Consider the following 22002-nt stretch of genomic DNA (forward strand, 5'->3'; position numbering starts at 1 on the left):
TATAAAATATAGAAAACTCCAAACAAAACTTGTCCCCCGGGTAGAGGACGCTAAACATCAGTTCAAGCTGGCATTTAATGAGATTGGGTTCCTCAGATAATAGTGAGATTGTTTGCTGATATCATGATGTAGTTGTCATGGTTACAAAAGGACCAGGTGCTAAATACAAAGTATTAGAAAGATGAAAATGGAGAAAATCAGTGTCCTAAGAGAAAAGATTGCAGAGCAGATAAGATTATTTGGGGATCGGAAAAAAAGAAAGGGAATGGTGGCAGCAACTAGGGAATCCAACATGAAATTAGAGGAAAGAAAGTTACAAGGTAGATAATCAGAGATGTTTGATCCAGAAGCAGACCTTGTGGGAACTTGACATGCTTATGTTTGTAATTAATGAAAAGTCTTTAAAGAGAAGTCTGGAAACAATATTCCCTAGCAAAAGTCCCTTTTGGCTTATTCTCTTTGAAGCTTTGCACACTATATCTTAAGAATGTACTGTGGAAGACAAAGTTATGTTCTGATACTGAAGTATGGACAGTGAATTTTTCCCACAAGATAATACAGCTACTGGCATAGATGAAAAATAGAGGTAACTATATGATGTCGGACATGAGATTTGCATAGAGCATTCCTGACTCTGTGCCCTCTCCTGTTGTTGACATTTTCCATTTGAAAGATGTAGATCTCCAAGATGTAGCTCTATGTTCTCTGCCCTGGTTTTGAGGCAGTAAAGATTTCGATGGCCTTTTTTTTTTTTTTTTTTAAAGTTGGTGAAAGCTAATTGAACCTTTTGTTCTGATGAAAAGAGAATCTGAGATATTAAAGCGAGCTTTATGGCAGGATGTGAGTTAATATCACGGTGATTCCCTGAGCAAGTGGGTTGGGATCTTCAATTAATTCCTGCAGCAAGATGGGAAATCAAGTTTCCATGGATACCGAGCCAGCAGCAGCACTGACACTCACAGCAACTGCAAGCTTAGTTTCCCTAAAGCTTGCTTCCTAAGGAGGATTTGCCCCCCTGTCCCCCCTGCTCTGTATTCCATATTTGCAAATTAAAAATTTCAAGACAGATGGACATTTGAGGAATACTTAGAGACAAAAAATACCATCCCCTTACCTAGAAAATTGTGTACAAGAAATGCAAGTGACTTGCATAATTTAAAGTACAAGTTGGAAAAACCTAGAAGTAAGCCCATCATGAAAGCAGCAGTTAACAGAAAGTAACAGAGATAAAAATGTAATTCCACTGTGTGGAAACATATTTCATAAAGGCACAGTGATTCTTTTATTGGCACAATCTCACAACAGATTAGTTTGAATCAAAAAACCAGTGAAAAAATAAACATTGAAAGGTATGTTGAGGCTGACTATAAAATAGTTTGTACCGGCCTCTACTAATAAAGCAAGCAAAACAAAACCAAGGATTCATCTCAGGTAATTTTTAACTTTGAAACCATGTTCTTGTTCCCTGACCCCATAGCATTTTGCACTCTGTGTTCTGTCAATACATTTCTTGTCACTGAAATGTATTGAGAGACAATATATTTGATAACGATGGACTTTCAAGGAGACCCAGTGTATTGCGCATGTTTATTCAGTAGACAATCAGAGCCAAAACTGTTAAATTTTCAAATAAAATTGTGGCTGCTCCAGTGGCAGTGTCTTATTACATTTCTGTGCTTTCACTAGGAACATTAAGAGGAAGTGTTACAAATTTATTAAAATACTGCCATTTTGGAAAGACATTTCAAATTCTAGTCAATAGTAGCAAATTCTTTGGACCTTCAAATCATACTACCTAGAAAAAAACCCAAATGTCTGGCTAGTTGACCTAAACAGATCTTGGATGTCAATAGTAAAAATGTAACAACTTTAATGCAATTCCCACATACCTAGTGTTGTATTCAGAAAAAGAAAATTGAACACAGAAGAGGAGTTTGGAAAACTCGTAACAACAGGCACTTTCCTAGCTCAGTGCACAGGTTGTAAGTCATCCACGGCCTCTCCAGTACTTCCCTGAAGCCAGCAAGCCTCACCAGAACAGTGCAACGTTGCAAAACAGTCTTTATTACTGTAACACAGGTGCAGCTCAAGCTAGTTACACTGCTCTGTCTGCAACTATTAAAGCAGGTCTCTTGTTTTATCTTATACAAATTGATTAAAATTAAGGTAGTTGAAAAGAAAAAGAGGATTAGATTTTTCCATCTGTGATTCCGGATTTTGACAAAAAACCAAATTTGTCTGAATGATGCACTTCGATATCTGTAAAGGAATATTGGGCCTATCATTCAGAGTGGTCTATGGTATTTCTTCATCCTCCTAGTGTATGAATGAAATTCTCTAGGAAACTGGCACTTCCTTCTGATCTTGAAAAGGAATAGAATGAAAAAAGAGGACAAGGCAGATGCGATGTCAGTAAGATGTTCAGAAGCCAAAACAAACCACAGGCTTGGTAGAAAAAGTCAAGTTCTGCTACTCATCCCTTTCTAACAGAGCTCCAAACCATGACATGCTGATGAAAATCAAACTAGTTGAAATCATTATGTATGGGATGTCACAAAACCTGCAGTAGGTATCTATTAAAAAAGGAAAAGCTCCAAATCACATTTTCAAAATAGAGGTTTGGCCTGGTGCATTGAAAACTAGTATGATTTCTCTCCATAAAGGGTAAGTACCAAAGAACACATGTGTAGTAGCTGCCATTGAGTAACAGCAGCTGCAGATAAGCAGAAGCTATCCTCCAAAGCCTGGATTGTGGTGCTACAGTACATCACTGATTTTAAGGTGGAAATGCATCGGTGTAGGAGGCACTGCACAGTGTTACTGGCAAGGCACTGTCCTAAATATAGCAACTCAGTTAAAAACCGTATGCATGGCAAAAGTCTAAATATTCTAAAAAAGCGGGCAGACAGAGGCCTGCCGTGGCTCGCAACTTGAATATAAATCTCAAAGGCTGTAGAGGCTAGTGGTTTATGCAGCTGCCTTCCCACGGCAAAAGAAGGCCGCCTGGCATAAAGCCCTGTGTGGCCCGGCCCGGCTCGGCCCGGGATTTCCGCGGGGAAGAGCCAGCCCTGCAACCGACCGCGAGTGGCGGGACGTGCCCGGAGGCGAGCGGCGCCCCGAGCCAGACCAGAAGAGGAACCAAGTCGCCTGCCTTTACGCTCCGTCTCTGCGGCAGAGGGAGCCCCGTCCGCGACAGAACATGGAGCCGCAGACAGCGGCGAGCCGGCCGTCCGGCAAGTTCCGCACTGCACCCGACGATGGGGCGACCGTGCGCCGCGGAGCTTCAGGCGCCGTCACCGGCATCGGGCCCGCCTAAGCCCCGGGCTGCGGGCGACGGCTCCGACCCCGCCCCCGGAGCCCCGCACACTGCGGGGAAGCCCTCGCCGCGATGGCCGCGCACGCGCACTGCGGCCTCACTGCGTCGCCGGAGCCGCCTGGCCCGGCGCCAGGGGAGCCCCGCGCGCCGGCAGTGGGGCTGCCCGGGCGGGGCGGGGCGGCGGCCGCGGCGAGCGACTATTTATAGCGCGGGAGGCTCCCCCGGCCCGGGCAGCGATGTTCCGCGGCTCCTTGGCGTGCGTGTTGCGTCGAGCAGACGGCCGAGGGTTCCATGCGGAGCCGGTGCAGGGTGCAGCCAGCGCTTTGCGGGGTGGGCAGGAAAGAGCTGTAGCCGCGTCAGGGGACAGTCCTAAGGCCGCGAGAGTAGAGTCCCCGAGCGCTGTCACATTTCATCGCGCTGAAGTCAGTGGTGGCTGTGGCTATTTAGTACCTGGGGCTCTCTGTTTATCAGCGCCCTGTTCTCCGCTACGTGAAGGAGGCGCACGGAGCCGGGGTCTGTCCCGGTCTGGCGCTATGGGCAGACCTCCGTCTGGAGCGGGCGGAGCAGGGCCATCCCGGCAGGCCGCTGGAATCCCGGAGATTCCTCTTTTCCGGGAGCGGGCAGCTCCTGCCTTGGGCGCGCTGCCAGCACCCAGAAAACTCCACAGGAAACTCCGAGGCTGCCGCGGGAGCCGCCGTGAGCAGCGCTTGGCTCCACCGCGGAGACGGAGGGGAGGCGAGTAGTGCGAGCTGAGCACACGGGGTGGGGACGAGGGGGAGCTCTGCCCGCGAAAACACGGCGGCGACGCCGGGGTCTGTCGGGTGCTCCCCGAGGCTCCTGTGCCACCCGCCCGGGCAGCATCCTCCCTCTTTCGTGGCCCGGGTCTTCCGCGCGCTTCTGTTGCCAGGGGGCGGGCCCGCACCCGTCTGCAGACGGGCTTTGCGCCCCCCCAACCCGGGGCCGGAATCGCCATATAAGGAACGGGAAGCCTCCGCCGGAATCGAGACTTATAAGGTTGTTTCCTAATATGGAAAGTACGGTGGGTGCTTCCGGCGGGCTGGCCGGAGCCGGCGGGGGCCGGGGACCCCGTCTCCCGGGACCGGCGATGCTGCGGCAGCGCTGCGGCGGCGTTGCCCATGGCGGGGGTCAGACCTGCACCGGGCGTGGGGCCCTCAGCCCGGGGCGGGCGGGGCCCCCCGGCCCGGCTTTCCCCTGTGCCAGGCTCTGACGCCAGGAGGGGTCCTCCGGCCCGCATCCATATAAGGGCTTCCTGCTTTCCATATATGGCCATGTACGTCAGGGTTGGGGCGGGCTGCGGCCAGTGAGACCCGATATATAGAGGCGGTGCCGGAGCGGGCGGGGAGCCGAGCGCTTCCAGCGGGCAGACCCGGGGCAACAGCGGCGCAGGGCGCAGAGCAGGCGACGGCCGCCTCGCCGCAGCCGGCCCGTCCGCCGGCCCCGCGGTGGCAGCGCCATCACCCGTCAGAGTCGGAGCCCGGCGCCCTCATGGCCGCGGCCAAGGCAGAGATGCAGCTCCTACCCCCGCTGCAGATCTCTGACCCCTTTGGCGCCTTCCCGCACTCGCCCCCTGCCATGGACACTCACTATCCCAAGCTGGAGGAGATGATGCTGCTCAGCGGCGGGGGTCCGCAGTTCCTTGCCCCGCCCGGGGCACCCGAGAGTGGGGGCTTCGGCGCCGCCGGGGAGCCCGGAGAGCAGCACTTCGAGCACCTCGCGGCAGGTAAGCGCGCTGACCTCGCCCAGGCGGGCGGGGAGTCCCGGTCTGCAGCGGGGGCAGCGACGCCTGCGGGAATTCCGCGCTGCAGCGTCGCCTCTGTCCCGGCGGCCGCGCGGGGGGATTCTCCTGCGTGCGTCAGCGGCTCCGGACTAGCTGCGGCTGGAGACCTGCCAGCGACGCTGCAATATGTTACGCTCAATTAGTAATTAACCAGAATCTGGGGCTGCGCTGTTAGAGGGATTGCTCGCGAAGCCCCGGCAGCAGCTGCAGTAACTGCTAGAATTAATCGCTACTCCTCTCTTTGCAGACACTTTTCCTGAAATCTCCCTGAACGAGAAAACCTTGCCAGAAACCAGCTATCCCAACCAAACGACGAGACTGCCACCGATAACCTACACGGGGCGCTTCTCCTTAGAGCCGGCCCCCAGCAGCAGCAACCCCCTATGGCCAGAGCCCCTCTTCAGCCTCGTCAGTGGGCTGGTGGGCATGGCTAATGCACCTCCCACATCTACGCCTACTTCATCATCACCATCCTCCTCCTCGCAGAGCTCCCCACTGAGCTGTTCTGTCCAAGCCAGCGAGAACAATCCAATTTATTCGGCTGCACCAACATTCCCTAATTCCAGCTCTGACATTTTTCCTGAATCCCAGACCCAGTCTTTCCCCAACCCCTCTGGAGCCCCCATCCAGTATCCACCTCCAGCTTATCCGACTGCTAAAACCAACTTTCAGGTGCCAATGATCCCGGATTACTTGTTCCCTCAGCAACAGGGTGAGCTCAGTCTTGTTCCAGCTGATCAGAAGCCCTTCCCAGCTCTTGAGACCAGAGCACAGCAGCCTTCCCTCACACCACTGTCCACCATCAAGGCATTTGCTACGCAGACTGGCTCCCAAGAGCTGAAGACCCTCAATGCTAATTATCAGTCCCAGCTGATCAAGCCCAGCAGGATAAGGAAATACCCCAACCGTCCCAGCAAGACGCCTCCTCATGAGCGTCCCTATGCCTGCCCAGTGGAGTCCTGTGACCGGAGGTTTTCACGATCTGATGAGCTAACACGGCACATACGCATCCACACGGGACAGAAACCTTTCCAGTGCCGCATTTGCATGAGGAACTTCAGCAGGAGTGATCACTTGACTACACACATCCGCACGCACACAGGAGAGAAGCCATTTGCTTGTGACATTTGTGGCAGAAAGTTTGCCAGAAGTGATGAGAGGAAGAGGCACACTAAAATCCACCTTAGGCAGAAGGACAAGAAAGTGGAAAAGGCAGCTCCGGCCTCAACTGCTTCCCCAGTTCCTGCCTATTCATCTGCTGTGACTACATCCTACCCTTCCTCCATCGCCAGCACTTATCCCTCCCCAGTGCGCACAGCGTATTCTTCTCCTGCTCCCTCTTCCTATCCCTCCCCTGCACACACCACATTCCCATCTCCTTCTATAGCAACCACTTACCCCTCTGGCACTGCCACTTTTCAGACCCAAGTGGCCACTACTTCCTTCTCATCTCCAGGAGTCACCAACAATTTCAGCTCACAGGTAACCTCAGCACTTTCAGACATGAACTCAGCCTTTTCTCCAAGGACAATTGAGATCTGCTGAGACTACCTTCTGGAACAGGATAATTCACCTTTTCCATTGGTATTATCAGACGTGGAGTCTCCAATTACTCCCACAACACCATACGTTGCAAGGCTATTTAGTTTAAACTTCAGCTGCCTGAATCGACTGCTGCTTAAGTTTTCCACCTCTGTTGAATGACTTAATTTGCATGAACTGTGGATATAAGTTCAATATAACTTTCCCCGTAAACAATAGTCTTTTATTAGGAAGAAAGGACTTTTGATTAAGTATCTAGCTAATGTAAATTGTACATGTGCCATGGTTTTGCTTTCCTTTAGGTACTATTGATGTGGAAAAAATCTTTGCATATTCATATTGTATAATTTGGAGTTTGCAGGGCCATATTTTGTAAATGTTAATTCTATTTCAGTGACAATGCTATAATGCGTTTCAAACTTCTTTGGGAACAGCACTTACTGTATTCGAGCATGTTGGAGTGATGCTATGTAATTATCATCTGATGAGACACTCACATGTGGCAGAAGTTTTGTTTTAAAAGTTACAAGTCTTGGTGCCTTTTTGTGAAGCCTTGCTGACGTCATGCGTTTGTGTGAGTGGATGCTTTGCATCTTGCCTTAAAGTGGAAGGGATGTTACTCAAAGAATGTAAGGAAGAGCAGGGAATGGGTGGGGAGAGGAGCAAGAGAAAGGGCCAGGGGATGGAATGTAAGGAAAAAAAAAAAAAGACCCCAAAAAAGAAAACAAAACAACCAAAACCCAAAAACAAATAATCAGAGAAACAACAAAAAAACCCCAAACAAAAAAAAAAAAACAAACCAACCCCAGACCCTCTCCCCCTCCACCTCTCAAAGTCTATTTTTGTTACAAAAATGTAAATTTATATATATATATATTCAGGAGTTGGAATGTTGTAGTTACCTACTGAGTAGGCAGCGATTTTTGTATGTTATGAACATGCAGTTCATTATTTTGTGGTTTATTTTTACTTTGTAATTGTGTTTGTTAAAATGAAAGTGACTGTTTGGCTTCTAAACACATTGAATGCGCTTTTCTGCCATTGGGATATTTGGTGTACAATACCCTTCAGAAAAAAAATAAATAAAACATCAAATTGTGCAGACTTACACTTTCCTTGAAATTACTACTTAGGAAGACTGCACCACAGCAATCCCAACTCTTTTAGTTGCTTCAATGCCAACACGTAACCACTTGTCTCCAGGAAAAAAAAAAAAAAAGCCCTGTTTAAAGAAAGGAGACAAAATCAATCTTATGTCTGGTTGCTTTCAAAAAACATGGATGGCGGACTCATGTCCTTGCATTAGGTGCATCACCACCTCTTTTGAAGTAGCCACAATTACTCTCTCCTGGTCTAGCCTTCTGGAATTTTGATTGTGCTAAAAACTGACCAAGTAGGCTGTCAAGCAATGCTTGATGAGCCTGAGGGTGCCCCAGGTTCTCCAGAGCATTTTGAAATGAGTAATTTTCATGCCCAAAGAGGAAAAAAGAAGATAGGTTCTCTTTGGTGCATTGTGTGAAAAGCAGTCCAAGTAAGGGAGTAATGCTTGGCTATACAGGAATGAAGGCGGTGCACCCTTGCTAGCGTAACACAGAGGAAATAAATGCATGGGTCTTCTGCATCCACTACTTTCGTGGCCTTTGTCCCATAAATTGAAAACAAATTTCAGGGAAGAAAAATGCCTTATGAGAAAGCATTGCCCATACATTTTCTGCAAGATCTTTCGTTTGGTGTTGGCCTGAAGACAGGATTTCTGTTTCTTAAAAAGTTTGCTTCTAGTCCAATTAGTAGGATGAGTCGGTTTCAAGGAGTTTGTTCCCAAGGAAACAGCAGGTGTTGTCACTGGCGGGGAAAACCCTCCCCCTGCAGGAAGTGCAGCGGCGAGGAAGGAAGCGAAAACCTCTTGCTTTTGCGCTTACGCGCAGAAGACCCATTTGTTCGGAACTAAACCTCAGCTGTTTGTGATTTAAAACCCAATTCAGGTCTGACCACTAGCGACAGGAACGGCCGCCTGGCTTGGCTCGAAGGAGACCACCCCCCTCCCCCCCCCCCCCCGCCGGCCTCCAGCGGTCGCGGTGCCGCGCCAGCGCCGGGAGCGCGCCGGGGGCGGCCCCGGCTAAACTGAAGCACCGTCTCCGCTGTCCCCGTCCGGAACAGCACCGACCATATTTGGCATTTCCTCCATGCCTTTTATGGCGCTTCCGCGGCCCAAAAAAGGAGTTTCCTGCTCAGGCATTCCGGGGCTGCGCCGCGCAGCCGCCGTGATGCCGCAGCGCACTCCCCCTCCCCTTTCCCCCCAGCTCTCCCCCTCCGCCCCCTCCCCTCGGGAGGCCCTTTCCGGCGGAGGCCGGGCCCGCGCCGGCGGTGGGTCACGCGCCTGCAAGCAGCGGAACTCCGCTCCGCAGTGGGCCGAGCAGCGGGCTGCGGCTTTCCGTGGGGCTCCCAAAGGCCGCCGGAGCACAGGCCGACCATCAGCGCTTCCTCGCTGCTGGTTACTGTTCGTTTTCGTTTAGTGGGGACTGAGTCGTTCTTCATACACGCCTCCGAAATAGGTAGGATATCGTCTGGCCTGGGGAGTGCTGCAGAGGCCAGAGACCCTTTCCGTAAGCGACTTTTTACGTGGGGAAGTGTGGATAGTCCTCGACTAGGTGGCTGGTTTGCACTTTAATTGCATTAGAGGAAAAACGATTGTTCGGTTTTTTTTTTTTCCCCCTTAGAAATAAGGAGCTAAAAATTAGTTCGAGCATACTCGGAGCCCATTATCTGGTGTGGTACGCTATGTGGCCTGTTGCATTCTAGAAATGCCACTGGAGACTTTCTGTAAAGCTGGTAAAATGAACTGTTACAGATATTTCTGCTGCGACTGCGAACTGCACTTACTGAGTAGCTCACGGGCCGTGACTGGAGAGTTGAGATAGCACGAAGAAAAGAGCTGTAGGCAGAGACTTTGTAGTCAAGAGGTATGTGGTCATGGGCCTTTCTTTCCTTTAGGGCTTTCACTCGTACATGTCCGGACTTTGAGCATTTGAGCAAGACCTCAGGTAGCCCCAAGAAAAATAACTTCGTAGACTCTAAACTGATAGCTGGCAGACTGAAGGTGATCTGAGCTGTGGCAGATGCCCTTAGAAGGGCTGTCCCCCAAGTAGGTGCTCACCACTGTCGGGTTGGACTAAAGCTGAGTGTAGCGGCTGAATGCTGGCTCATGAAGAGTGTCTTTGACCCGTTCTGAACTAAACTAGTAACTAGGATTGACCCCTTCTAAAGCAAATTGCACTGTTAACTAGGGCTAGCATATTTAGTGACTTTTTGTTATAAGTGACTGTATATTTCAAATGTTTTCTGTTTGTGGCCCACTAGACTTTAGAATCCTGAAGAGTTTTGAGTGTAGATAATAAATTTATGGAGAGGGTTTGGTGGTGTGATTGTTGAGCTAAACATCCCATGTTTTTACTTGTGTGCATTATCGTAATTTAGCCCTAATAAGTACTAGTTAAACGTAGAAAAGAGATTGCATGTTTTAAAGTGCACAAAGACTTTTGGATGAAATGTGAGAGGTAGCTAAAGACCAAGAACTTTAAAAATAGTTAAGCTTCTCTGCTATAATCAAAGATCAGCCTTGACTGATAGCCTAATGATTTATGGTCTTGAATGAAACTCTGTCTTCTAAATAGCTGAGGCTGTTGCTTAGACATAATCTCTAGCACTTTCCAGGCTTCAGTTTGTGATAATGTTTCGTTGCTGTCATAACAAAAATAGTGGGTATACAGAAGTATTTTCAATGTGTATATTTCACTTCTGTAAATACAAAAAGCATTATCAAAGTATGCTTTCTGATCTTTTTTTTTTTTAACAAGCATAAAGGCTTATTCTTTTCTATTGTGAGCTTTTCGTGCCCTGTTTTTTATATCTCCAAACACAAATGATGTTAGACAATAATACTACTGGTAAATGTTGATAGTTGAAAGTTCTGCTATTTGTGTCCTCTGTTAGGTAGACCTGGGTAATATGATGTGACTTCTCTTATGCCAGCTACTGTGATAGTGGGCTTCTCCTGTAGCAGTACAACTGTTGATCAGGAAGAGATCTGCGAACGTCAGAGTTGGAGATGGGGAGAACGAGTTTCAATTTGATTGTTAAAAGGCACAGAGTGCTTTCATCCTTTTGGTAAGATGCAGTTAAAACTTTAAAACAGACTCAGCATTACTTTTTTTGTCTGTGGCTGTTTTTCAATCTGACCAGGGTAGTTGGGGATGGCTTTAGAAGCTCATGAAAACATGTTTTATAATGAATATCTGAAATCTGTTTATCGTAATTACTGCACTTGTTTGACTGCACCAGTGTGTGTAGCTCTCAGGTTATCTACCAGAATGTGGTAAGTGGGCAAGGTGATCAGTGAGCAGTGGATGGAAGCAGTTGGTATTGCTCAGCTCTCGATTTCTGGTGCGACTCTTAGCCTCCATTCTCGTTTGTGTGCTTTAGGTGGTCCACTAGTATTACGCTGATACCCCCTCAGCAGCTGGCCAACAGACCCAGTTCGTCGCTTCCATGAGAATTGTTATTGAGGAGTAAATTTGTGTTTGAGTGATTATGTATTTTTTTTTTTTTTGATGTGTTATTATGTTAAGTCTTAATCATGTTAATTGTTTTAAATGATAGTTTTGATACTTTGAGGTAAGTTTTTTGTGTTTTTTTGTTTGAGGTTTTTGGTAACTAAATATTATACAAGTATTTTTTGGTGATGTTTTTAGTAATTATAGTTTTTGTGGTTTAACTAATTTGGGTAAGAGTGTATAAATTGTTTTTTAAGTTTATGTTATGTTTTGGATTATTTGATTTACAATTTAAATTTTGTGAGGGGGTAAGGTTAGTTGTTAAGAGGTATACTAACAAGCTATGTAGAAAATGGATTTTTAGGATTGGTGACTGATAAACACTGTATTTGGATGTGTGGTTTTAGTTAGTGTTGCTTATTAGTTTTGTTTTGGTTGTAGAACTATTTTTGTTGGGTTTTTTTGTGTGTTTTAAATAAGGTTTGACACAGTGAGTAGGAATCTCTCGTGTTTTTTTTTTTTTTTGTGGAAACAGAAGTATAATTTTTTCCGTAGGTTATGAAATTTACGGGACTACTTTATTGACTATTTACTAACTCTTGTACTTGAGTAGGTTTTTGAAACTCTGATTTTGACATCAAAGTAGAAAAATGAGGAAACGAAGGAGGTAGAGAAGTTTTCTCCTTATAGGATAAAAAGGGTTTAACATAGAAACTGCTTTGTCTAATCTTCCGTGGGGGGTGTCCGTGGGACGGCAGCAGGAGCACGGCGAGCTGTGCGCGTTGGGCGGGAGGCGGCGCCGCCGCCCTCAGCGAGCCGAGCTGAGCCGAACGCAGCGAGCGGCTCCGAGTTCGGCCGAACGGAGCCGAGCTGAGCCGAAGAGGCGAATGCAGCCGATAATAGCCGAGCTTCGCCGAGCGCAGCATCACGGGCAGGGCGGGGCGGGTTCGGGGTGGAGCCGGGGCTCTGTGAGGCTTCCCCGCCTGTCCCTCTACCTCTCTTTCCTCCTCCCCGTATTCCTCTTTGTCCTCGAGACCCTGCTCTCGTCTCCCTCCCAATCCCGACTCCCTGTCCCCGCCACTTCTTCTTGTCCTGTCCCTACCCCGCTACTCCGTTCTGTTCCCCCTCTCTCCCTCCTCTGTCTGCCGTCCCTCTTCCCCCCCCACCACGGGCTTTCCCTTCCCCTCCCGCATTCCTCCACAGTCTGACCTCCCTCCCTGCCCTTTCTCATCCCCTGCTATCGCTCCTCTCTTCCCGTCTCCCTTTTCCTCCTTTCCCCCGCAGCCGCGGGGGTCGGGCTGCCGGAGAATAAAGCCCCGAGGGCCGGAGCCCGGCGCCCCTCGGCCCTTGCAGGAGTCCCCGCGCGGGGCCGGAGGCTCTCGGCGGATCCCCCCGTGCCGGTCAAGCACCCCGGCCGACAGCGCCGGAGCTGCGGCTTTCCCGGCATCGCGCTGAGATCGGCCCCTGCTCTCTGCCGTGACGTCCCCGCTGTCTGTGCCGCTCCCTCTCGCTGCCCCTGGCCCGTGACAGCGAGGCTGGGCAGGAACCTCAATCCTTCTGGGGGCTGCCCTCCCTTTCTTATTGCAGCAGAATCCCTTTCCGGGGGGATGTGCATGTGGAAAGGGCTTGAAGGAAGCGCTGTGCTGCTGTCCAGGGCAGTCGGACTCGTTCTGTGCTTTCTTTGGGGGTCAGGAAAAGGGGGTGAAGACTTGGGGCACTGATGTCATTTCGGGCACTCCAGTGTCTCCAGGAAAGGGAGCCACACTGTGGTGGAGGAGCAGGTGGGTGGCAAATGAGGGGGGGGGGGGGGGTCATGCTGGGTGCCTCAGCCCACTTTTGCATGGAGATGCTGAGTGGAGGGGTTCATGGGGGGCTCCCGGTGCTGTCTCATGGAAGGACTGCGAGAGCTTCTCACAGGGTCTGGGGGAGCACCTGGATACGCACTTGAAAACGCGGAGCATTGATTAACGGAGGTGCCGAGGGACGAATCTTTGTGCCTGGAAGCAGCAGCCGAACAGGTGAGCCCGTGTGGATTGGAGCGGAGACTTTTGTCCTTTCGCTTTTCAATTTCAACTTGCCAATCACTCCCCGGTGCCTCCAGGAGAAAAAAAAAAAAAAAAAAAGAGCTTATGAGGACAAAAGAAATTAAACATAGGGAAGTAACTCCTCTCTTTCATTATTGTCTATGTTTGAACTGGGGGTGATGCCCCTTCACTTGCGGTTTCAAGGGTGTTGATTGAAGGAAAACCTGCCTTTTCCAGGCTGTTAGGGGTATCACAGGGTTGACAGGGAATTCCTGCGTTCTATTTTAAATGGTTTTAAATGGCAAGGGAAAAATATTGTATTTAAATATATACTATGTATATAAATATACCAAAACAAAATAATAGAAATCCATACAATACATATTACAAATTATACTGTATGTATCTTATTATATGTCATATATATTCTATATCTAAATACAGGACACATAAAAGTAAATATAATAGAATGTAGTAATATATAATAGTAAATATAGTATACAACTACTTAGGGATGTAAAATATCAAAAATATAAATATAAAAATGTTTAAATATAGTTTAAAATAAAGGGGGTTTTTGTTTTTTTTATATGGTAATAAGGAGATTTTTTATTATAAAATTTATAAATATAAATAAAGGTAGATATCTAAGTATAGAAATATCATAAAGATATATATAAAAATTAAAAATCTACATGAATAGAAGTATTAGCAGTACATATGATATATAATAAAAAAATATATTATTACATTCTGATGTCTGTTATATACATTTATAAATATAATACACCAATATAAACTATAAATACAAACATGAATATAATTATGAAAAATAGAAATATAAATAAATTTAAATATAGTTGAAAAGAAAGGGCGTTTTTTGGTTTGTGTTTGGTTAGAGGAAGGGGTTTTATTTTAAAGAATATGAATATACATAATAATGTTATATAGTTCTAAATAGAACTATAACTTTATATTTCTATATATTTTTATATAGAAATATAAAATCAATATATAAAGATATATAAAAAATATATAAAATATGAATAAATAGAAGTAATAGGAAGGGATGTAATATAGAATATAAATAACACTATGCATCAATATTCATTTTACATGTGAATGTGAATATAAATATGAAAATTTTAAAAAAATTAAATTTTAAATGTAAGTATTTAATTTTTAAAATTTATATTTAAAATATTTAAAAGAAAGGGCTGTTGCAGTGTGATGCCATTTCCTGTTTCACCTATCCCAACCCCCCCAGGTGTGCCAACCTCTCCTTTCCCCTTTGCCCTCCTGCTAAGTGCTGTCCATCAATCTTAACATTCCAGCAGGGTCGTGGTGTGGTTGGCAGAAGTTCAAAAGATGCCCCTCAGGTCCGGGCTCATTGGCCTGTCCAAGTGTCTTTATCCCTTGAGCCTTCCCCTCCTCCCACCTGGTTGGTGGCTCACCTGTGCCTTCCCCTCCCCCTGTCCCCGGGCTTAAAAGGAGACGGGACCATGCGGTCTGGATTCTGTTGGGAGCTGTTACAAGATTCAGAGGTCTATCATCGTGGAATAAAACTCTAGAATCCTCTCCTGTTTCTCTTCACCGTCGCCTGAACCTTTTCCACCAGAGGTAAACTGAGTTTCTACTATGCCTGGATTTGTTCCGAGTACCTAGCTGCAGCATCCAGCCGGCCAAATGTATCTCTGAGGTGAAACACCACAGCTGCCGCCTTTGGCCCAGTAGCAAGGGTCAGATGAGGCCAGGCAAGTCCCACCCGGAAATATTGGGATTAATATTCCATAAAGGGCTTTTTTGGTTTTTATTTGGGTAGAAGCAGGAGTTTTATTTTAAATAATATAAGCACTATATAAATATAAATCTCAACATAGAAATATATAATCAATAGATAAAGATATGTATAAAAGAAGAAATACAAATGAGCTAATAGGAATATATGTAATATAGAATATAAATTGCATTATACGTCAATATACATTATAAATATAAATGTGGATATAATTATGAGAAACATATAAATAAAAATATTTAAATATTATTTAAAAAAAGGTTAGTTTTCTTTTGTTTGTTTTTAATGGGCTGGAAGCAGTTTTTTGGTTTTTTTTTTTTTTTCCTTTTTTTTTTTTTTTTTTTTGGCATTTGTTTTAGAGGAGTTTTTGGGGGGGATCGCCCCTGTTCTTTTTTGCCACCTTCCCTGTCTGCAGCCTCAAGGCGCGCGGCACCCCTGGCTGGGGTGGGCGGCAGTGCTGCCACCTTGTGGGTAGAGCGCTTAAGTGCAGCCCTCCACCGACAGGCAGCCGAGAGGCCGCCATTTTGGGAGTGGCGTGTTGCAGATGTCGCGGACTTGCTTGACCTTCTCAAGGTGGTGGCAAAAATCTCAGACCCCGGTAAGTCTGCCGCCCTGTGGCCAGAGAGCGGTACTGCAGTCCCCCCGAGCCAGCGCCCTGCCCCTCGCCGCTGGCTGCCGGGGGGCGGGGGAAGGACGCGGCTGCCGAGCAAGGGGCGGGCGGGGCGGGGTCGGTAAGTGGCCGGGAGGGGTGAAGGACATTCCGGAGTGCAAAAGGGATACGATGGCTGAGAAAAATGGCCGGGGCCAGGACGGTCCGGCGGGGCCGCTTTCGGCGGGCGGCGGAGGCGCGGTCGCAGTGCTCCGCAGGCCGGGGGCAGCAGGCGGGGGCGGGCGAGCGGCGTCGGAACAGGGCTGCATCCCCCCCGAGCCCGCGCACGCCCCTCTCCAGGCGGTGGAAGTGACGGCGGGCCGGAAAATCCTGGCGGGGCGGCGGCGGGCAGGCGGCGCAGGAGGCGGAGCGGGGTCGTGGCGCTCCCCGTCCTTTCTGCCGCCAGCTTTGCAAGGTCAGCCCAGTTGCCCGTCCCATCCCGTCCCGTCCCACCGCCTCCCGGTCTCTGTAAACTTCTCTCTGGCTTCACAGGTTCATGCTGGAGAGTGGGAGAAAGGTCCCTGCTGGTTGCCGTGTCCTTGGTGGGCAGAGAGCTCTGACCTTGGCCGGATGGGCTGGTGAGTATTGGATCAATGGGGATGTGCTTTTATGTATTTAGTGACCTTTACAGATTTCTTTCCCCGGTTTTTTCAGTTCATAGAATCATGGAATAATTCAGGTTGGAAGGGGCTCTAAAGATCACCTCATTCCAAGCCTGCTGCCGCGGGCAGGGACATTTTTCCCTAGACCAGGTTGCTCAGAGCCTCATCTCAGAGCAGCCACAGCGTCTCTGAGCAACCTGTGCCAGCCAGGTGCCAGAGGAGAAAGAAAGCCCTTTCCACCTGGAGCAGAGGCTGCTGCAGCTTTGTGTAGCCTTGTGTCACCGAGTGTGTGAGACAGAAAGGCCCTTCCCATGGAGAGATAACAGCACTCAAAGATCTTTTCGGGAAAAGCAGAGCAATGGAACCTCAAAGTAGCCTTCAGTTCTTCCAGCAGATTTGGGAACAAATTGAAGAAGGAGCAGGGCTGGCCTGGTGCATGCCAGCTCTGCAGGCAGTGGGGATGGAGAAGCTGCAATTATCTGTCTTCTTGGCTGAGGCTTTAAAAATGAGGCGCTTTTCTGTAGCTCCTTTTCAGGCATGACGTGCAAGTTGCCCCTAGAAGTCCAAAGGCAGCTGTTTTCTTAGCAGAAGGAAGTCAGGAAGAGGCAAAGCAGGCAAGGACATCAGCTAAGTCCAGATAAAAAACTTGGCTAACCTATTTTTCCCCCTCCTACAAACAGCCAATTTTGAAGCGCTCAGCAGAGATCTGCCCGGGAGGAAAAGCAGAGCCAATCTCTGAGAAGGGACGTGCGAGCTCTGGCGAGGACGGCTGCTCCCCCTGGCCTTGGTGTGGGACCTCCTGAGCTCCCATTCCTGTGGGGAGTGTTTCTCCTCTCACCCAGCCAAGCCAGAGACCGCCTAGGGAAGGAGCAGGTAAGGTTGAAGTACCGAGGTCTCCCAGGTAAGAAGTGACACGGCAAAAGGAAATGGCCTCAACTTGCAGCAGGGAAGGCTTAGATTGGATTGGAGGGAAAATTTCTTCACTGAAAGGGTGGTCAGGCATAGGAGCAGGCTGCCCAGGGAAGTCCCCATCCCTGGAGTCATTTAAAAGATGTCAAAATGTGGTGTTTAGGGACCTGATTTGGGAGGGGCTCGGCAGTGCTGGGCAACAGCTGGGCTCGATGACCTTAGAAGACTTTTTCAACCTAAAGGATCCTATGGTTCTGGAAAGCCTTGACCCCTCTGGCTCTAACACAGCACCTGGATGCTGACAAAATAAGGCTGGTCATAGACACTGGAGGTCCTGTCCCACAGGGAGAGGACAAGCCAGTGTCACCTGCAGGGAGGGTCTCGTCCCCAGAGAGCAGTCAGTGACTCAGTCCCTGCCCGGGGCTCTGGGTGCACCCTCGGGGGGGACACCTGCCCTCAGGTGTCCCTCTGGGCACCTGGGAAGGGAACTAGGTCCATCCATGTGGCAGCTCCAGGGCTTGCAGGCTTTGGGGCTTTGCAGCTGTAGTGCCTTGTCACAACGTGGCAGGGATGTGACACTGCCTGGCCACACTCTTGGCCTCGGATCCTTGCTGCTTTCTTCCTTATCCGATACAGATTTACCAGCAATCTTCTGTCTTTTCTTTAAAATTGTCCCTGGGATAGTTCATAGAGAGGGTCATTAGTTATTTCAAAGCCTAAATATTTTACCTATTGACACTCAAGAGAAAAGACAAAAACCTGCTTTGCATCCTTCTGCCTGCAAGTCATTGTGACACAAGGGAGTGAGGAAGGGGCTGGCTGGGGTCACTGAGGCTCTGAAATGAAGCTGAGTTTGCATTCCAATTTATTGGAACAGAGGGTCATCAGAAGTTTTCTCAGCTATCTAAGTCACAGACCCCTGGAACCAAGAAAGCCTGAGCTGCTGCATGCTTGCTGTGAGCCTTGAGGTGAGTGTGCATCATTACAGGCTTGGGATTGATTGAAATGTGCTAAGGAAACCAGCTTTGGAGAGGGAGGGAGGGAGTGAAGGAGGGAAATCCTCTCTTACCATGTGCCAATTCTGTCAAACTCATCAGGGCAGGACAGCGTTCAGACTGAAAGTGTAATAAGATGTGGAGTGAAACAGAGAATCTGACAGGAGCATGGAACGCACGAGTGCACAAATTTTGCTTTTTGCTTGGATTTAAACTCAGAAGTTGTAAGGAATTTGGGAATGAGAAGGGACATTTCAGATGGAGAAGGAGAAGAAGAAGTTGTTGCTACAGTCCTGGCAAAATCTTTTGTTCTAGCTAATAAAAGAAGTTAGTTAAAAAAAAAAAAAAGAAAAAAATACGGGTTTTTTTTCCTTCACTATTATATTCATTGGTGGTATATTGTGTGTTGTTTTATTTCTTGGTATTATTAACTCTGTGTAAATTTTTTTTGAGTGAAGCTATCTTTATGGATGGGCTGGTTTGTATTTGAGGTAGGATTAATTTCAATAGGTTTCTTTAATAGACTTCTGATAGGTATTACTGGGATTTTGGTTTTGTTTACTGTATGTATCAACAGAGAGATTTGGTAGGGCCAGCTGGGCTGCTGGAGTTTTGGGTGTTAATTTATTAGATGGCTTTTGTTAATTGCAGTTTTTAATTTTTGAAAGGTTTTTTAATGTAGTGGTTTTAAGGTGGTTTTTAAGAATTGATTGTATTGTTTTATGTTGTTTGTAGTTGGTGTATGATAAGGGATATGGTGTAACTTCTTGAATGTTATGGTTTTAGTGTTCCTAAGTTCCGATTTCTTTCTCGTTCAATGGGGTTTTTTTTAGTTTTATTTTTGGGGACACAGGCATTTATATGGTGGGTTTTTATAGGCAATATGCTTTTTAATTTGGGTAGTGATATTTTTTAGTATTTTAATAGTTTATATTTTTTATTTTTATGCTTTTAATTAGTTTTTTTCCAATTTTTAAAATAATTTTTTTAGATTATTGGTTATTATTTGTGAGTTAGCATAAAGGTAGAGCTTTGGGGGCTTTTTTAGTAATGCTTATGGTCAGTTGTACAGTTTTGAGTTTAGTGAGTTGGTTTGATTTAATTTTTAATGGGTGTTTGTTTTTATTAGCAGTTATGTCATTTTCAATGCGTATTTGAGTTTTTTGTATTTTTGAGATATTGTTTTAGGAGTAAGTTTATGATTAGAATGTATGGAGGTTTTGGGCTAGTTATAGTGGGATTTAAAATTTATTTACAGTTAAGTTTATTTGAGTTTTTATTAGGGTTAAATGTTGTGGAATCTTTGTTCTGTTAGAAATAGGTTTTGTTTTGATATGCTGTGATGGATGAGCGTGTACTGGTGCTGACGAAGGTACAGTATTTTTGTGGTTCTGATGTGTTAGGTTAATGAATTTATATGGTTTAATATATAGTTTGAAATAGAAATAAATATAAATTTAAAAATAAATATAAAATTATAGTGGTAAACATAAATATAGAAAACAAATACATAAATACAAAAAATTATAATATATAGTATATTATTGCTCCCCAAATTGGCTCTGCCTGGATCCACCTGCCCTGCAGCACAGCCTTCTCCCTTTCTCCTCACTGCCCTCTGCTCAGCACCAACCCAAAACTGGGCTATTTCAATTCCTGTCAGACACAGAGCAGCTGATGGGCAGCAAATGCAGCCTTCCCAAAGTGGCTGCCCATGACCCGGCCTGCAGGGCAGAGCTCAGGGAGGAGGTGGCAGCTTCCTCAGTGGCTTTTCATGTCCTCTCTCTGCCATGCAGACACTGGCATGCATGGCATGGCTCTGTTTTGGCAGCCGGTCCCTTTGCAGGGCTGTGTGAGCACAGGGTGAGCACAGGGTGAACTCTCTCCTCCTTGCTGTGACACCTGGGCTGGCAGGGATGACACAGTGACCTCGGCCGGCCGATGCTGCCTGTGCCATCACCTGGCACTGACGTGTTTGATGAAAATCCTTTCGCTGGGATTTTTCTCCTGAGAAGCCTCAGAACAGAAATGGAACCAATAACGATCTGCTGGCTGTGGAGTGTGGGCTGGAGATGGTTTAGCAATAGGGGCATCATGGACTGGTCTCCTGTGCATTGTTTCTACTTGATGACCAATCATGGTCCAGCTGCGTCGGGGCTGTGAGCAGTCCCAGGTTTTTATTATTCATTCCTTTCCAGCTTTCTGATGTCTCCTTGCTCTTTTAGTATAGTTCTAATATCTCATTTTCTTTTAATATGATAGAGATAATAATATTTCAGCCTTCTGAAAGGTGGAGTCAAGATTCTCATCTCTTCCCTTGTGCTGGGGACCCTCAAACACCACCACAATCAGCGGCCGAGCGGGTTTGTGCGAGCCTCTCAGTAACCCTGGGCCAGTCCTGAGTCGGCAGACACCAGGGCGGGGGCAGCCCCAACACGGCCGACAGTGGGGAGACACTCTCTGTGCCCCGGGGGTACTGAGGGCACCTGGGCTGGCGGGGAGACACTCTCTGTGCCCCGAGGGTACTGAGGGCACCTGGGCTGGGGGGAGACACTCTCTGTGCCCCGAGGGTACTGAGAGCACCTGGGCTGGTCGCCTTTGCAGCAGAAGAGACACCAGAGACATCGGTAGTAGATAAAGGGCCAACTCTTAGCAGGGGTTAATCCAAGGTTTTATTAGGAGTCCCAAAGGAGCTCGTGCACCTCAGTGGGCCTCCTGCCAAGAGGCCCGGGAGATGTGCCAAGGTTACATTTAAAGGGAGGTGGAAACCAAAAGTAGATAACATCCTACCAACCATTAAGTGACCCTAAGGGATGGATGCTGGGGAATAGACATATAGGACAGCATATGGGGCAAGGCTCGGGGGGCTGACCCCTAACCTCTGGCTAATCACTTGATGACTTGGACCGAAACTTCTGGATGGAGGGGATGGGAGGCTGAGTGATTGACAGAGAGCCAGGGTGGGGGTTTGGGGATGATCTCATCCTGGGAGAGGGATAACACAGGTAAAAGGAGGGGGGTACAGTTTGGGATAAACCATTTGGGAAAAATATGGGGATACAAAACAAAATTACTTCAAAGTATTACAAAGTATCAAAATGCACTACAGCAGGTTTGGGCAGCACCAAATAAAATGTAATAAAATGCTTTAAAAATAGAAAAATTAAAAATAAAAATTAAATAAAATTAAAATAACAAAATTAATTTTAAAGAAATGAAAAACAAAATAAAAACTGTAAAGTGCTGTAAAGTGCCGTAAAAGTTCCATAAAAGGTAGAGCCGTAATGCAAGACCCTCAAACACCACCACAATCACCAGCTTGAGTGGGTCTGGGCAACACCAAATAAAATAAAAAGCTTTAAAAATTAAAAAAAAAAAAAAGTTTTAAAAATAGAAAAATTAAAAATAAAAATTAAAATAAAATTTAAAAAGCTTTAAAAATAGAAAAATTAAAAATAAAGCTAAAAGAAAAAATAAAACTAAAATAATAAAATAAAAAGCCTTAAAAATAGAAAAATTAAAAATAAAGAATAAATAAAAATAAAATTAAAAAAATAAAATTAAAGGCTTTAAAAAAAGATAAATAAAAAATAAAAATTAAATTAAAAAAATTAAAAAAATAATATAGAAAGCTTTAAAAATAGATTAAAAATACAAATTAAATAAGAAATTAAATTAGAAAAATAAAATAAAAAGCTTTAAAAATAGAAAAATTAAAAATAAAAACTAAATAAAAAATAAAATTATAAATATTAAATAAATGCTTTAAAAATAAATCAATTAAAAATAAAAATTCAATAAAAAATAAAACGAGAAAAA

At 46.5% G+C, this 22002-nt stretch overlaps 2 protein-coding genes across 12 annotated transcripts; both read left to right on the forward strand.

Annotated features, from left to right (window-relative positions):
• The first annotated feature begins 4822 nt into the window (after positions 1-4822).
• Positions 4823-7764, forward strand: EGR1 (early growth response 1). Its single transcript, XM_071443705.1, has 2 exons — positions 4823-5057; positions 5362-7764. Exons 1-2 carry the CDS (start codon positions 4823-4825, stop codon positions 6657-6659), a joined length of 1533 nt encoding a protein of 510 aa, XP_071299806.1. The 3' UTR covers positions 6660-7764.
• A 1124-nt stretch (positions 7765-8888) lies between these two features.
• LOC139597899 (uncharacterized) lies at positions 8889-21682 on the forward strand. Of its 11 annotated transcripts, none has more exons than XM_071443719.1 (7): positions 8898-9208; positions 9374-9427; positions 9505-12987; positions 13103-16255; positions 16960-17152; positions 18066-18156; positions 18286-21682. In XM_071443719.1, the coding sequence occupies exons 4-5, from the start codon at positions 15573-15575 to the stop codon at positions 16967-16969; spliced, it is 693 nt and encodes a 230-aa protein (XP_071299820.1). In that variant the 5' UTR covers positions 8898-9208; positions 9374-9427; positions 9505-12987; positions 13103-15572; the 3' UTR covers positions 16970-17152; positions 18066-18156; positions 18286-21682. The 11 variants fall into 11 exon arrangements, 9 of the variants coding, with proteins under 9 accessions (XP_071299821.1, XP_071299822.1, XP_071299820.1 ...); XM_071443722.1 differs by lacking the exon at positions 9374-9427 and having other exon boundaries at positions 8900-9208; positions 9456-12987; positions 13103-16092; positions 16170-16255; XM_071443714.1 differs by lacking the exon at positions 9374-9427 and having other exon boundaries at positions 8900-9208; positions 9456-9616; positions 10647-12987.
• The last annotated feature ends 320 nt before the right edge of the window (positions 21683-22002 follow it).

The sequence above is a fragment of the Agelaius tricolor genome, unplaced genomic scaffold (genome assembly GCF_023055355.1).
Source record: "Agelaius tricolor isolate 1412-34295 unplaced genomic scaffold, bAgeTri1.0.p SCAF_18, whole genome shotgun sequence".
In the NCBI taxonomy this organism is placed as follows: domain Eukaryota; kingdom Metazoa; phylum Chordata; class Aves; order Passeriformes; family Icteridae; genus Agelaius; species Agelaius tricolor.

Bases quoted from the DNA above. Each gene is read 5' to 3' on its own strand.
- EGR1 (XM_071443705.1), top strand. From the start codon at position 4,823: ATGGCCGCGGCCAAGGCAGAGATGCAGCTCCTACCCCCGCTGCAGATC. The intron at 5,058-5,361 runs GTAAGCGCGCTG...CTCTCTTTGCAG, and splicing joins CTTCGAGCACCTCGCGGCAG to ACACTTTTCCTGAAATCTCC.
- LOC139597899 (XM_071443720.1), top strand. From the start codon at position 15,573: ATGTCGCGGACTTGCTTGACCTTCTCAAGGTGGTGGCAAAAATCTCAG.